Genomic DNA, 12,964 nt, shown 5'->3' on the forward strand with positions numbered 1-12,964 from the left:
CATTACCACTACCTAGCAGGAAATTTCTAGCATGTGTTTCTCGTAAAAGCGACCAGGTCACTAGTTTTTCTAGTAAGTGTAGCTAGGCTGTGGGGAAGAAAAGAGAAACAGAAAGGCGTGCTTTCTCACTCAAAAGCAACGCGCTGAATTGAAGTTTCATATTTCTACAAAAATTTATAGAGCCACACACGAATTCCAAGAATGTAGTTTACGAAACCATTTCACAATGCTGTAAACAGCTGGTTAAACACTCACTGGATCACTGGTATAAGTTTTAATTATTTGAAGTTTGAGGATGAGGACAGGGAGTTTTGGCTAGTCAATCACTGAATATTAACTTTGTCCTTTTCAGCCTATCTCTCTCTCTCTCTCTCTCTCTCTCTCTAGGAGAGGTTGTACAGCTAGGTCCAAGAGCCAATTTAAAAGAGACAGTCATTAAGCTGCTTTTGAAAAACCAAAACCTAACCTAGATCCAAAAGATTACATTCTGTGTGGACTGATCCCTCTCTGAGCAAAATATTTGAACAAATAGTCAAATGAAATGAAAACTTAGCATATGATTTTTCATTTTCACTTCAGGCTTAGAAGCTGTCTTGAATGGACTGTGGGTAGCTTCTGCCCTTGGCGTGCTCTTATTTCTACCCTCCGCTTGTCCCTGGACAGTCTTACTGTTTCCCGTGACTTTCAGTATTCCTGATACAAACACCCACCCCCTACTTTTCTATCCCAGATGATCTGCCTTCTATTTAATCCCATTTCCACAACTAGCTGTGATACTGCTGTCTGCTCAATTTAGGACTGTCGTTCTCTTTCTTCCATCTGATTTTTTTTTATCTTATCCATCTGTGCATCCACCCTACTGTAGGTAGGTCTCGATATATTTTATTTATTTTTATTTTAATTCCATTTATATCCCGCCCTTCTCCGAAGACTCAGGGCGGCTTACAAGCTTAGCAGTAGCCTTCATTCTATGTATATGCCTGCTTATTAGGGCTTGCCCCCCAAGCGGCATTATTACAAAGTCAGCTTAATTGCCCCCAACAATCTGGGTCCTCATTTTACCTACCTCGGAAGGATGGAAGGCTGAGTCAACCTTGAGCCTGGTGGGATGCAAACCTGCACTAATTGCAGGCAGCTGGTGTTACTGAAGGAGGCATTAGCCCACTGCTCCACCAAGGCTCTGTATGACTGTAATTAATTATGACTGTAATTAAACCTGGAACTTATGTTCATAAGTTGTGGTGATCATCATGTGACCAACTTGATTTTATCTTTTTTTGTTGTGGTCGCTAAACGAACACAAAAGGTTGTTCAGCAAACCCATTGATCGCTATGGACTGTTTTTCCCCCCTTGGAAATTGGAAGAAAACACCAGTTTCCAACAAAAATGTAGGAAGCTGTGGTCACATGACTGCTGCAAACAGCCCTGAATGCGGGCCAGTTGCCGAGTGCCCGTGTGGTCACATGACCATGGGGGTGGGTGCAGCCATTAGAGAATGTTGGAACCAGTTTTAATGATGTTTTGGGTAACATCAAAAGATCGCTAAGGGACTGGTCATAAGGACTACCAGTATCAGGTACAAATGATTTTCTTTCCCCCTTTGACACTCCATTTATTTGTCTTACAACATTATAAAAATAAGGTGAGCCATTTCTCCATCCAGCAAAATGTTTTGTCAGACACCTGGACACCTTTTGGCTTTTTTTCCTGGCTTTTTACTGAATCACCATCATATCCACCCAATACTCAGCTGCTGAAGGCAGTTATCAAGTCTCATCATTTTGATCCTATGCCTTTCCTGAAACTTCTCCCTGACTTATTATCCAATCCCTAACCTTGCACAAAGTTCTTTTCCTCGCTTTCAAAACTTTTGACTTTCTCTCGGCACTTCTTTTCCAACACTTATCCATCTCTACTATTCTCCTGTCCAGTCCCAAGAATGAAACACCACTGACCTTTATCACACGGCTGCCACTTGATAAAGAAAAGAGGTTAAGAACCCGCTCAAATCTCATTGTTTTGGGAAGGCTTTGGATCATTTCCTAGTCCTAGCTAATATAGATAACCCTCATTTAACAATCACTTGAACTCTGAACCATGTTCAAAGTTACGACAGCGCTGAACAAGGAAACTTACAACTAGTCCTCATAGTTGTGGCTATCGCATGTCCCCAACTATCAGGTAATCGCTGTTTGCGACCTTCACTCTGACAAGCAAAGTTTATGAGGAAGCCAGCAGATGGTCGCAAATGGTGATCATGTGACGTGACACCTAATGATCATGTCGGATTCAGTTAATGATAGCAACTAAGCACTACTGCAACTGCTGTTATACTGTTGTGATTCAGGGTCAGCCTGTGGGTTCGGCAGTTGGGTCGGACGATTCAGAGGAGGAGGAGGAGGGGGGTGTTGAAGAGCTTGCTGAGGGGGTTGGAGAGCTTGCTGATGAGAGCCCTCAGCCAGGCCCCTCCCACCTGGTCACGACGGAGACCCAGCTGTGTGAGCCTGACAGCATGGATGAAGATGACCCACAGCTGGCCCTGTTCAAGGACGCCCGACGCAGGAGGCAGTCAATCAGGAGTAAACAGAGGAAGGCAATGGGGCACCTCGGAAGGAGGCAGAGAGAAGCCACGCCCTGAACTGTTTAAAAGGGGAATGTGTGGGAGGGCTGGTTTGCTGAAGGCAACCGTTTGAATAGCTCCTGTTTCATGGTTCGTGTTTTTGTTTTGCTCTGTTTGCTCTGTTTTGTGTCCATAAATTTGGCAGGCTTAGTTCCAGCCTCTTGCCTTTTTGTAAAGGGGTTGTCCCTGCCTTTTCTGCAGGGCCGGTAGTAGGCTGGAACAGAACACATACGTCAGTGCAGTTGTGTGATTTTTCACTTTATGATCGCATCCCTCAGTGATGGAGTTGCCAGTCCCAATTACTGTCATTAAGCAAAAACTACCTGTACTTTATTGTAACTAAGCAAAAGCCCACGGAACTGAAATCAACACATGCTTTTCAGTCTTAGTCTTACTTTTTCCCCCCCTAAGCGTTCTTCTCTCTTGTTTGCCTAGCTAATCTACAGCAATCCTTTAGAAAATAATATTATCATACATGATTGTAGGATTCCACAACATTCCACAAACAATACACAAAACGCTGCCGGTAGAAGCAGAGTTAGAAGTGAGAAATCTTTTCCAGCCAAAGTGCAGATTTTTTCCTGCAGGAAATACACTCAAAGCCACATATAATCAGCAGGTAAACATGGAGTTATCTCATAATCATTCTTTCCCTCCTTCTGACCTTTATATCCCTTTTCCTCCCCAGCCAAACTTTGCTTCACTACTCAACATTTAGCCTTAAGAAAGTATCCATTCAGAACAACTGTACTGCAGGAACAGAAGTGTCATAGCATATGAATGGGGGGGGGGGAAGAGATTGGCTCTTCCTTACCTAGGTATAACCATGTCTCCCCCCCACCCCCAAAAAATAAAATAAAATAAATCACAAGCACATTTGAAAAGCTGCAATCTTTTAAAGTGTCATTGCTATACCGAAGGTATAGTAAACTGGGGCTGAAAGAGGAAGTCCGACTGAGTACATCCAGCTTATAGATCAAATGTTTCCTATCTCTAAAGGACAAAGGTGTATTGCAGATAAGGATACAGAGGAAAGTCACAGAAGATGAAGGAACACACATGATATGACATGCAGAGAGGAGACCATTTAAGGATTTACAAAAAGGCACTGCATTATAAGAATCAGGGCTTTTTTTCTCATAGAACGCTCAGAACGGAGTTCCGGCACCTTTTTTGGATAGAACCTTGTAGGGTAGGCAAGGCGGGTTGTGTGACACATGTGAGTTCCGGCACCTTTTTCTTTTACAAAAAAAGCACTGATAAGAATGATAAAAGTATAGAGTGTGATTAGGGCAGAAGCATTACAAACTTGGAAGTTACCAGATTATTAATCAGGGTTTCTGCCTGCAGATGACAATGAACTTGATTTTCACTATTCTATCTACGGAAAACTTGCATGATTGTGAACAAGCGAGAGTAGAATTTCAGAGTTAAGAATTCTAGCCAACTGAGTAAATACGAGTACTGATAAGGTTTTTTTTAAAAAAAGATTCAATGAGAGGACAGCTAAGGAGGAAAACTAAGATGTTAAATTTCGCCTGAACTGTGAAATGAGTGGCAAATTAATTTGATATAAAATAAAATAAAAAATGAGTTTTGGAGATATACTCAGTTTGAGATAGTGCAGAAGAAATATCAGATCAGCCGAGTTAGATGGACAGAAAAAGAACTTAGTAGATTTCAGTTATATCTTATAGGTTGCTTGCGTACAAAAAAAAGCTTTTTCTCATAAAGAGTAAAACAACTCCAACTTCATTGGGACTATTGTAACCATAATAAACCCAGCCTTGTACTTCATAAATATTACTATTTTTAAATAATGCATAATAATGACATCATCTTATTAATGTCACGTAAAAATCCTTCAGCAAGTCAATGTCTCCTCTTTGCATATTAATCAGGCTTAAATCAATACAATTATCAAGATAATGGACCAACTGACATTCATTTGCTCCTTAAACCTGCAAACATGGCCAGAACTTTTCATCCCACCCCTTCAGGACTGCAGGAGAGCAGACACAAAAGTTTTGTTTCAAGTTTGCAATCCCATAGGCTACCCACTAGGGAGTAGAATATAATATTCTCTAAAGCAGGGGTGTCAAACTTGCAACGTCACGTGATGTGTCGAGTCGTATTGTGACTTTTTTGCTATTGCCGGCAATGGGGTGGGTGCGGTTTCGCTATGATGCATCCAGTTTGACACCCCTGTTCTAAAGGCTTAGTGTCTTCAAGCAACAACTCCGTCACCAATATTCCTATTTCCTGCTTTGTAAGGTAGTCAACCACAAGGCATTCCCAACTGAAGGGGTTCTCTATTTTGGGGAAAAGAAAAGACCTAATGGTACAGAGATCTTCCATCGCTAGTATATACATGGCAACAGATTATTCCACAAACATCATTTAGATAACCAACAACAGGTACTGAATACCAAAACAGTTTTCAGCTAACAAAATAATAAAGTATTTATTTCCAGCTCAGAGGAAATAATGGAAGTCTGAACTTGCCCAAGTATTTGACTCTATCTCATCCCACTACTATGGCTCAGGTTAAAAGGTTACCTTCATCTCAAGCTCAATACCAAATTAAGTAAGCTGCATTAGGGACCAAAATGAAAAGGAATCAATGAGGTGAAAGGTGAAAATGTGGCAGCAACGGGGCAGACAAAAAAAACCAAGACGATCGCCTTACTTCCAAATATGCCAGTAACTGGATCCCATTTTCAATAGGGTGTTGGACATTCGGATTTTTAAATCCCGGCTGCAAGCAGCCTAATACACCGGTATCAGTTGTCGAATGTTAAATGTGAGTGACCATGTTAATGATCAAATCTACAATACTGAAATCTAACACTGGATCTGACATACTGTAACTATCACAGTGTAAATATTTGACCTGGGTTATATGTGACTTAAAAAAACCGAGGGAGCAAGATTCATTTCAGCTTGAGTGCTGCCTGCTCTCCAAGGTGTAGATCCCATGAGCAGGCAGGACTTACCCACAGCCCGGAACAAGCAGGCCCCATCTTCCTTCATCTGTTTTATGATGAACCCTTTCTTCTCTCTCAGCGCCTTCTCGAACCTGTGTTCCTGCTGGTGACAAGGAGGGGCAGATGTCAGCAAGTTAGACAGCATCCCCATCCCACAAATGAGGGTAGGGCAACATAACCAACTTTCTCTCCTGTTCTACCCATGATTACTTGTAAAAAGAGGGACCAGGTGGAAAAGCCACGTTGGAGAAGAAACATGCATTAAGTAACTCTGATGCCCACTAGAGGCTGCCCACACCAAGCAATGATCATTACAATCCTGGGTTAATGCCCCTGGTTAATTCCAAATTGTGCTGTAACCAGAAACAGTATTATATAGGATTGGCACTGATTGAAACATGCACCATTTTATTTACCGATGTGTTTCATACTCTGCCTTTTTACTTATAAGTATTTATTTATTTATTTATTATTTTAATTCCATTTACCGGTATATCCCGCCCTTCTCTGAAGACTCAGGGCGGCTTACAAGCTTAGCAGTAGCCTTCATTCTATGTATATGCCTGCTTATTAGGGCTTTCACACACACACACACACCCACAAGCGGCATTATTACAAAGTCAGCTTAATTGCCCCCAACAATCTGGGTTCTCATTTTACCTATGTAAGGCAGCTAACAACATTTTAAAATCGAAACAGTGTACAAAAACATAAATTAACTGTAACATTTGTACTGCATGCAATTAATTCAAAACGTGATCAGAAATGTGTTCAGGGATTTTTTTTTTTAATCCAAGAGAGTAGGGACCAAACACAACTCCTAAGGAAGTGCTCCTTTTTCTGGGAGCAATAGAGAAGAAAAAAAAGGCTTTTTCCTATGTGCCGGAAAGATGGACTGCTGACAGCATGGGATTCTTCCTACAAATCTTGACAGATTTGTAATCGCTCTTTATAGTCAGCCCAGCTTCTTAGACTGAACCCAGTAAGCACAATTCCCATATTCAAAAGTCAAATTAAAGCTCTATCAGCTTCCATAGTTGTTGTACAGAGAATGCCAGACCGAGGTAATGAAACAGAAAGAGAACAGCTAATTTGCTCATACAAGGACAAGGCACCTCTCCAGAAGGCTTTCACGATCACAAGCTCATTTTGGTACAACACCCATATTTTTTGCAAATACCCAGAGCTTTAAGAACAGCACTTAAATGTTATGCCTGGTTGTACAATTCTGTTTTCTGCATTCTCCTCCTACCCATATATCCAATTCTGCAACCTGTAGGAGGATTAGCAATTTGCTTTTTTCAAAAGAAAAAAAGAAAAGAAATAAAAGCACCATCTTCGCATTCTAATTAACTAATCCTTTCTTCTCTCCTAGATAAACACATTTTGAAGTAAATCCCACAATTTCATATCGTAACATTGCTTCAAGAATGCAGGTTTCGATTAGTGTGAGTTTGAATAGTGCAATACTTGATTTACTGCAAATTATGAAGTGATAGCAACTTGTGTTTAATGCACCTACAGAATGCAGGAGATAGCAAAATATACTTTGCACGTAGGTTTATCCTCTTATATAGTGTTTTATTAGTATGTAAACATTTATGTTTCATTCTGGAGCCAATTACCCTATTTTTCATAGAAATATCACTTTGAATATTGTACATTTGAATAATGCAACCATTCTGTGGGATTCATTAACTGTACTAATTGAGATCTATGTATATTGAATAGGTACATTACTTTGTTCAAGAAATGATCGCTTAATGACCCACTGCACACAGTCTTCCAGTAATCCATTAAAGATTTTAGTCATTAAAAATTGACACCAACATGATGGTACCCAATTAATTTTAAAAAATTACATTAATGGTAATTCAAAAGAATGCTACTTCAAATTTATTGAGGCTTTTGTCTTTGGGTCAAATAGTTTCACTGCCATCTACTGGCAACACTGAGAGCTAGATTTTTAAGTAATCAAGATTTTCTATTGCCTTTGTTAGCAATTCTACCTTTTCACTATTCCTTATCAGTCCCAATAATTCTAAATTTGAACAGATTAGGGAAAAGGGAATATTTGCAGAGTCAGGGCACTAGATTAGAGACATAAGGAAGACTAGGTGATAGTTCCTCTACAGCAGGGCTTTTCAACAAGTGGTACGGGTACCATCTGTGGTACATTGGCACCTGGCAGGTGGTATGTGACCATCCTAGAAAAGTGGTAGCGGGGGAGAGGAATGAGCTGAACTGGTGGCAGCACCGCACAAGCCTGAGCAAGAGATGGCTGGAGCTGCAGGGCTGTCAGGGCTCAGCAGAAGTGCCAGGATCAGCGCCAGGCTCCAGCTGGAGCTCGGCGCTGATCCCGGCGCTTCTGCTGAGCCCAGAAGAAGCGCCGATCAGCTGGAATGTTGCAGCACCTCCAGGGTCTTGTGATTTACATTCAGATGCTTGGCAACTGATTCATATTTAACCCGGTCACAGTGTCCCAGGGTCATGTGAAGTGACCAAAACCTGCTGCAACCACCCAGCAGATGGGAGGGGGAATAAAAACCAAACACCCTCCACCCCACCCCTGCTGTCAATCCTCAATAAAAATGCTCACAACAATGAAAACCTCGGACAGGAGGAAGAGCGCCGCAGGCAGGTGTCTTGCTCAGCTATGGCTTGGGGGAGGGCACTTTTTTCAGTGCCATTGTAACTTCGAACAGTCACTAAGTGAACTGTTGTAAGTCGAGGACTACCTGTACTTCATCACTTTTTTCCTTTTTTTTTTTTTTGGTCATCAAGTTTTAGACATCTTGCTAGGTGACTGGTGTTACTCGGATGTTGCCATATCCTAAAAGTGGTACAATGGGTGAAAAGGTTGAAAAGCCCTGCTCTAGAAACCTCTACTGCTGTTCCTTTCCCCTTTAGTTCTGGCTCTACTCCATAATCTTGTAAACATTCAGTCATGGAACAATTTTCTGAAAACCAAAAAGCAGTCTCTAGTCCAACAGAATGGTCTTTTACTACAAGAATTATAAGAAGAGCATAAAACAGATGACTAGTTAACGAATCCTGTATTAAAAAGGAATACTGAAAATTCAAAACAACAAATTAGTAGTTACTAAAAGCTTAATACCTCAAGGTAGATTGAAAACATTTTTTTTCAAATTCATATTTGTTTTGTTACTAGACGTTTAGGTCTACTCCAACTGTGTTCCTGGGAGACAAAGATCAACAATGAACAAAAAGGAACATACCCCAGACAGGGGAAAAAACCCCGCAAAAACCTGTGGATGCTTCAAGTGCTACGTTTTGGTGCAAAACTTCCCTTCTTTGGCTTCTTTTCAAACCGCATTCTCACCGTCAATTAATACTTATCAAAGAGAATACAGAGCTGGCTTCTCCAACTAGTTTTCTTGAGGGGTTTGGGTGACTCTATCCCATTTACCAGCATGGCAAAATGAGAGCGCTTAGTGCAGGGGTGTCAAACTCAATTTCATTGAGGGCCGCATCAGCATTGCGGTTGCCTTCAAGGGGCCAGGTGGGTATGGCCAGGGTGGGTGTGGCCTACTGGGTGGGCGTGGCTAGAGTGCCTATGGTCTACTGGGTGGGCGTGGCCAGCTCTACATCGTTCGCATCAAGGGTGCCTATGGGGGCCTGGGCAGGAGTGGGACAGATCTGAGGGTCTCTGGCAGGAGGAGGGTCTCTGGGCCAGGGCCAAGGCAGTGGGGGCCGTTCCCTCACTGTTTCCAGGATGGCTTCGCGGGCCGCATGAAACCACTTCGCGGGCCGAATGCGGCCCCCGGGCCTTGTGTTTGACATGTCTGGCTTAGTGACTGAAGATGGGAGCTATTGCCCAGCCTCGCCTCACAGGAGGAGGATGGACCGATGGAGCCATGCGCAAAATGAACCCTAAGCTGTGACAAACTGACAGAGCCCATTTCATAACTGCCATGCTTGTCTCGCAGGGTAAGAGGGAAAGGGAATTGGACACTAAAAGATGTAGCTTAGCAGGCTGCACGCTGCCTGTGGATTATATATTGCATGGCTCTCCTGCCAATTTAGCAGTCAAGTCTTTATCACGGAAGGGAAGAAATCCAATAAGTTTTTCATTATCCTGTGAAGATTCCTTAGGCTTGTATGCAGGAAGATCTCTCATGAATTCTACTACAGGTAGTCCTTGACTTACAGCAGTTCATTTAGTGACCATTCAAAGTTAAGACAGCACTGACATGAGCATTTTTCACACTTATGATCACTGCAGCATCCCCATGGTCATGTGATTTACATTTGGATGCTGGACAACTGGTTCATATTTATGATGGTTGCAGTATCCTGGTGATCACCTTTTGACCTTCTGTCAAGCAAAGTCAATGGGGAAGCCAGATTCACTTAACAACCCTATTATTAACAACTGCAATGATTCACTTAACGAATGTGGCAAGAAAAGTCGTAAAATGGGGCAAAACTCACTTAACAAAATTCTCATAAAATTTTGGGCTCAATTGTGGTCGTAGGTTGAGGACCACCTGTCTTACCAGGTACCAACCTAATCTGATCGTTTAGACTTAACAGGCTTTAAAAGAACTTAAAACTTTTCACTGGATAAGGCAGGAACACTACGATGCTTATGTTCATTAGAAACTTTTCTAGCAATCTGGCACATTAGGATGCAGAATGTATAAATATAAAAAGAAAAAGCACTGTAAGAAATGGGTACATACTGCAGCCTGATAATTTCACAAATGGGATGACTCTAATTACCAGATTGATCAGGTGGATGAGCAAGGGAGTTATGATTGTTGCAATCCAGATACTTACATGGTTGACCCAGGCCAGGGGTAGGCAACCTTGGCTCTTTTATGACTCGTGGACTTCAACTCCCAGAATTCCTGAGCCGGTATGGCTCAGTATGGAAAACCTCTCCATTTCTCCTCAGCATGGCTGGCTCAGGAATTCTGGGAGTTGAAGTCCATGAGTCATAAAAGAGCCAAGGTTGCCTACCCCTGACCCAGGCTATGGAAACTTGAAGATACATCAACAACATATCCAGACACAAAATTCACCATTCTGCAGATACACTATTCCCTACAGGTCAGTAGAAAAGACATGGAGTATTCTGCTTCTCACATAACAACTTGCCATATTTCTGTGCTAAGCATAAAAAAGAAAATTAATTATCCTTCACCTTCCTGCCTACTTAACATTTGCAGGAAATTCCATTTTATATAAAACTAGCAGACAATGCCAAAATATACAAAGGTTATATAACTCCTCTTTGGGATATGTAAAAAAGAAAGATAAACGTTTGGTGTCTTGAAATGAGCATGCACCGAGAGAAAGAAGGCCTTACTTTATATAGTTTATTTATTATTTATTATTTGGATTTATATACCGCCCTTTCCCGAAGGACTCAGGGCAGTTTACAGGATATTTAAAAGAAAAATCAATACAAAAGTTAAAAACAATTTAAAAAGATTAAATCAATCCCTGAGAGAAAAATAAAAACCCCAGTTAAAGTTAAAAATTCTAAGCCTGGGCCAGAGAGGTCAAAGAGCCAGGTCTTCAGGTCCCGGCGGAATGAATGGAGGTCGGGGGCAGTCCTAAGCTCCGCGGGCAGCTGGTTCCAAAGGGCAGGAACGCAGGGCGCCCACTGAGAAGGCCCTAACCCTGGGTGTTACCCACCGGCAATCTTTAACCGGCAGCACCCTGAGAAGACCCTCCCTGTGGGAGCGCACTGGACGAAGGGAGCTTGATGCTGGCAGCAGGTGTTCCCTCAGATATTCCGGACCCTCACCATTTAGGGCTTTATAGGTCATCACCAGCACCTTGAATCTCACCCAAAGGGCAACCGGAAGCCAATGCAGCTCACGGAGTAGAGGTGTTACATGGGAGTATCGGGAAATCCCCATCACAACTCGCACAGCCGCATTCTGCACCAGCTGAAGCCTCCGGGTGGCCCCATGTAGAGAGCGTTGCAGTAGTCTAAACGGGAGGTCCCGAGCGCATGAGTGACTGTGCGTAGGGCATCTCGGTCCAGGTAGGGTCGCAACTGGCGCACCAGGCGAACCTGGGCAAAAGCCCCCCTGGTCACGGCTCCTATGTGATCTTCAAAATTGAGCCGTGAATCCAGGAGGATGCCCAAGTTGCGAGCCCTATCAACGGGGGGTAACACCTCACCCCCCCATCGTTAGAGATGCACAGCCACTCAGTCTTGGCAGGATTGAGACAAAGCCTGTTTCTCCCCATCCAGACCCAGACCGCTTCCAGGCAACGGGACATCACAGCGAGGGCATCACTGGGTTGGTTCGGGGTGGAGAAAAAAAGTTGGGTATCATCAGCATACTGATGATACCCCACCCCGAAACCACGAATGATCTCGCCCAGCGGCTTCATATAGATGTTGAACAGGAGGGGCGAGAGAACCGACCCCTGAGGAACTCCACAAACGAGAGGCCTCGGGGCGGACCTCTGCCCTCCCGTCAACACCGACTGCGAGCGGCCCAGGAGATAGGAGAACCACCGCAAATCAGTGCCTCCCACTCCCAACCCCCTGAGACGCCGATGGTATCGAAAGCCGCTGAGAGATCTAATAGGACTAGGACAGAGGAGCAACCCCTGTCCCGAGCCCGCCAGAGATCATTCACCAGCGCGACCAATGCCGTCTCCGTGCTGTGCCCAGGCCTGAAACCCGATTGGTACGGGTCCAGATAATCAGTTTCATCCAGGAACAGAGGAAGCTGATGCGTCACCACACTCTCAACAACCTTCGCCAGAAAGCGAAGGTTGGAGACCGGACGATAGTTATTTAAAACAGCTGGGTCCAGGGCAGGCTTCTTGAGGAGGGGTCTCACCACCGCCTCCTTCAGGCAGGCGGGGAAGACACCCTCCTTCAAGGAAGCAGTTATTACTGCCTGGAACCAGCCTCGTGTCTCCTCCCGAGCCGCATAAACCAGCCAGGAGGGGCACGGGTCCAACAAACAGGTGGTGGAGCTCAGCCTCCTCATCATCCTGTCCATATCATCAGGGGAAACAGGATCGAACTCAGTCTAGATAACATGCTCAAGACCGTCCGATTCCTCCACGTCAGACTCTGCCCAGTCAGAGTCCAAACCGGCCCGGATCTGAGCGATTTTGTCCGTCAGATGATGACTAAACTCCTCGGCCCGCCCCTGCAAGGAAGACTTTGAAGGGAAGATTACTTCAAGTTTCATCACACATGGTGCACTTCTGTTCTCCATTCCAACTCAACATGAGCAAGCCATCACTAATTTATAGGATGAGGAAACAGTAACTCTCAACCTGTCAACTATGCAACTGTAACATTCTTGTTCATATTCTTTCTATACAATAAAAAAGCCACATACGTATCAC

General features: G+C 43.5%; 1 protein-coding gene across 4 annotated transcripts in view; it reads right to left on the reverse strand.

Moving 5' to 3' along the window:
- The window catches only part of OTUD5 (OTU deubiquitinase 5), a 58,288-nt gene that overhangs the window by 36,671 nt on the left and 8,653 nt on the right, over positions 1-12,964 (reverse strand). For 3 of the 4 annotated variants that reach the window (XR_014025314.1, XM_081319448.1, XM_081319446.1), the window contains exon 2: positions 5,618-5,711. Coding sequence is in view for 3 of the 4 variants with exons in the window: in XM_081319448.1 (XP_081175574.1) it covers positions 5,618-5,711 (94 nt within the window). In the remaining variant the exon portion in view is untranslated. The remainder of the gene's footprint in view (positions 1-5,617; positions 5,712-12,964) is intronic. The other variant, XM_081319447.1, reaches the window with a different exon arrangement.

The sequence above is a fragment of the Vipera berus genome (assembly GCF_964194415.1).
Source record: "Vipera berus genome assembly, chromosome: 2".
Lineage (NCBI taxonomy): Eukaryota > Metazoa > Chordata > Lepidosauria > Squamata > Viperidae > Vipera > Vipera berus.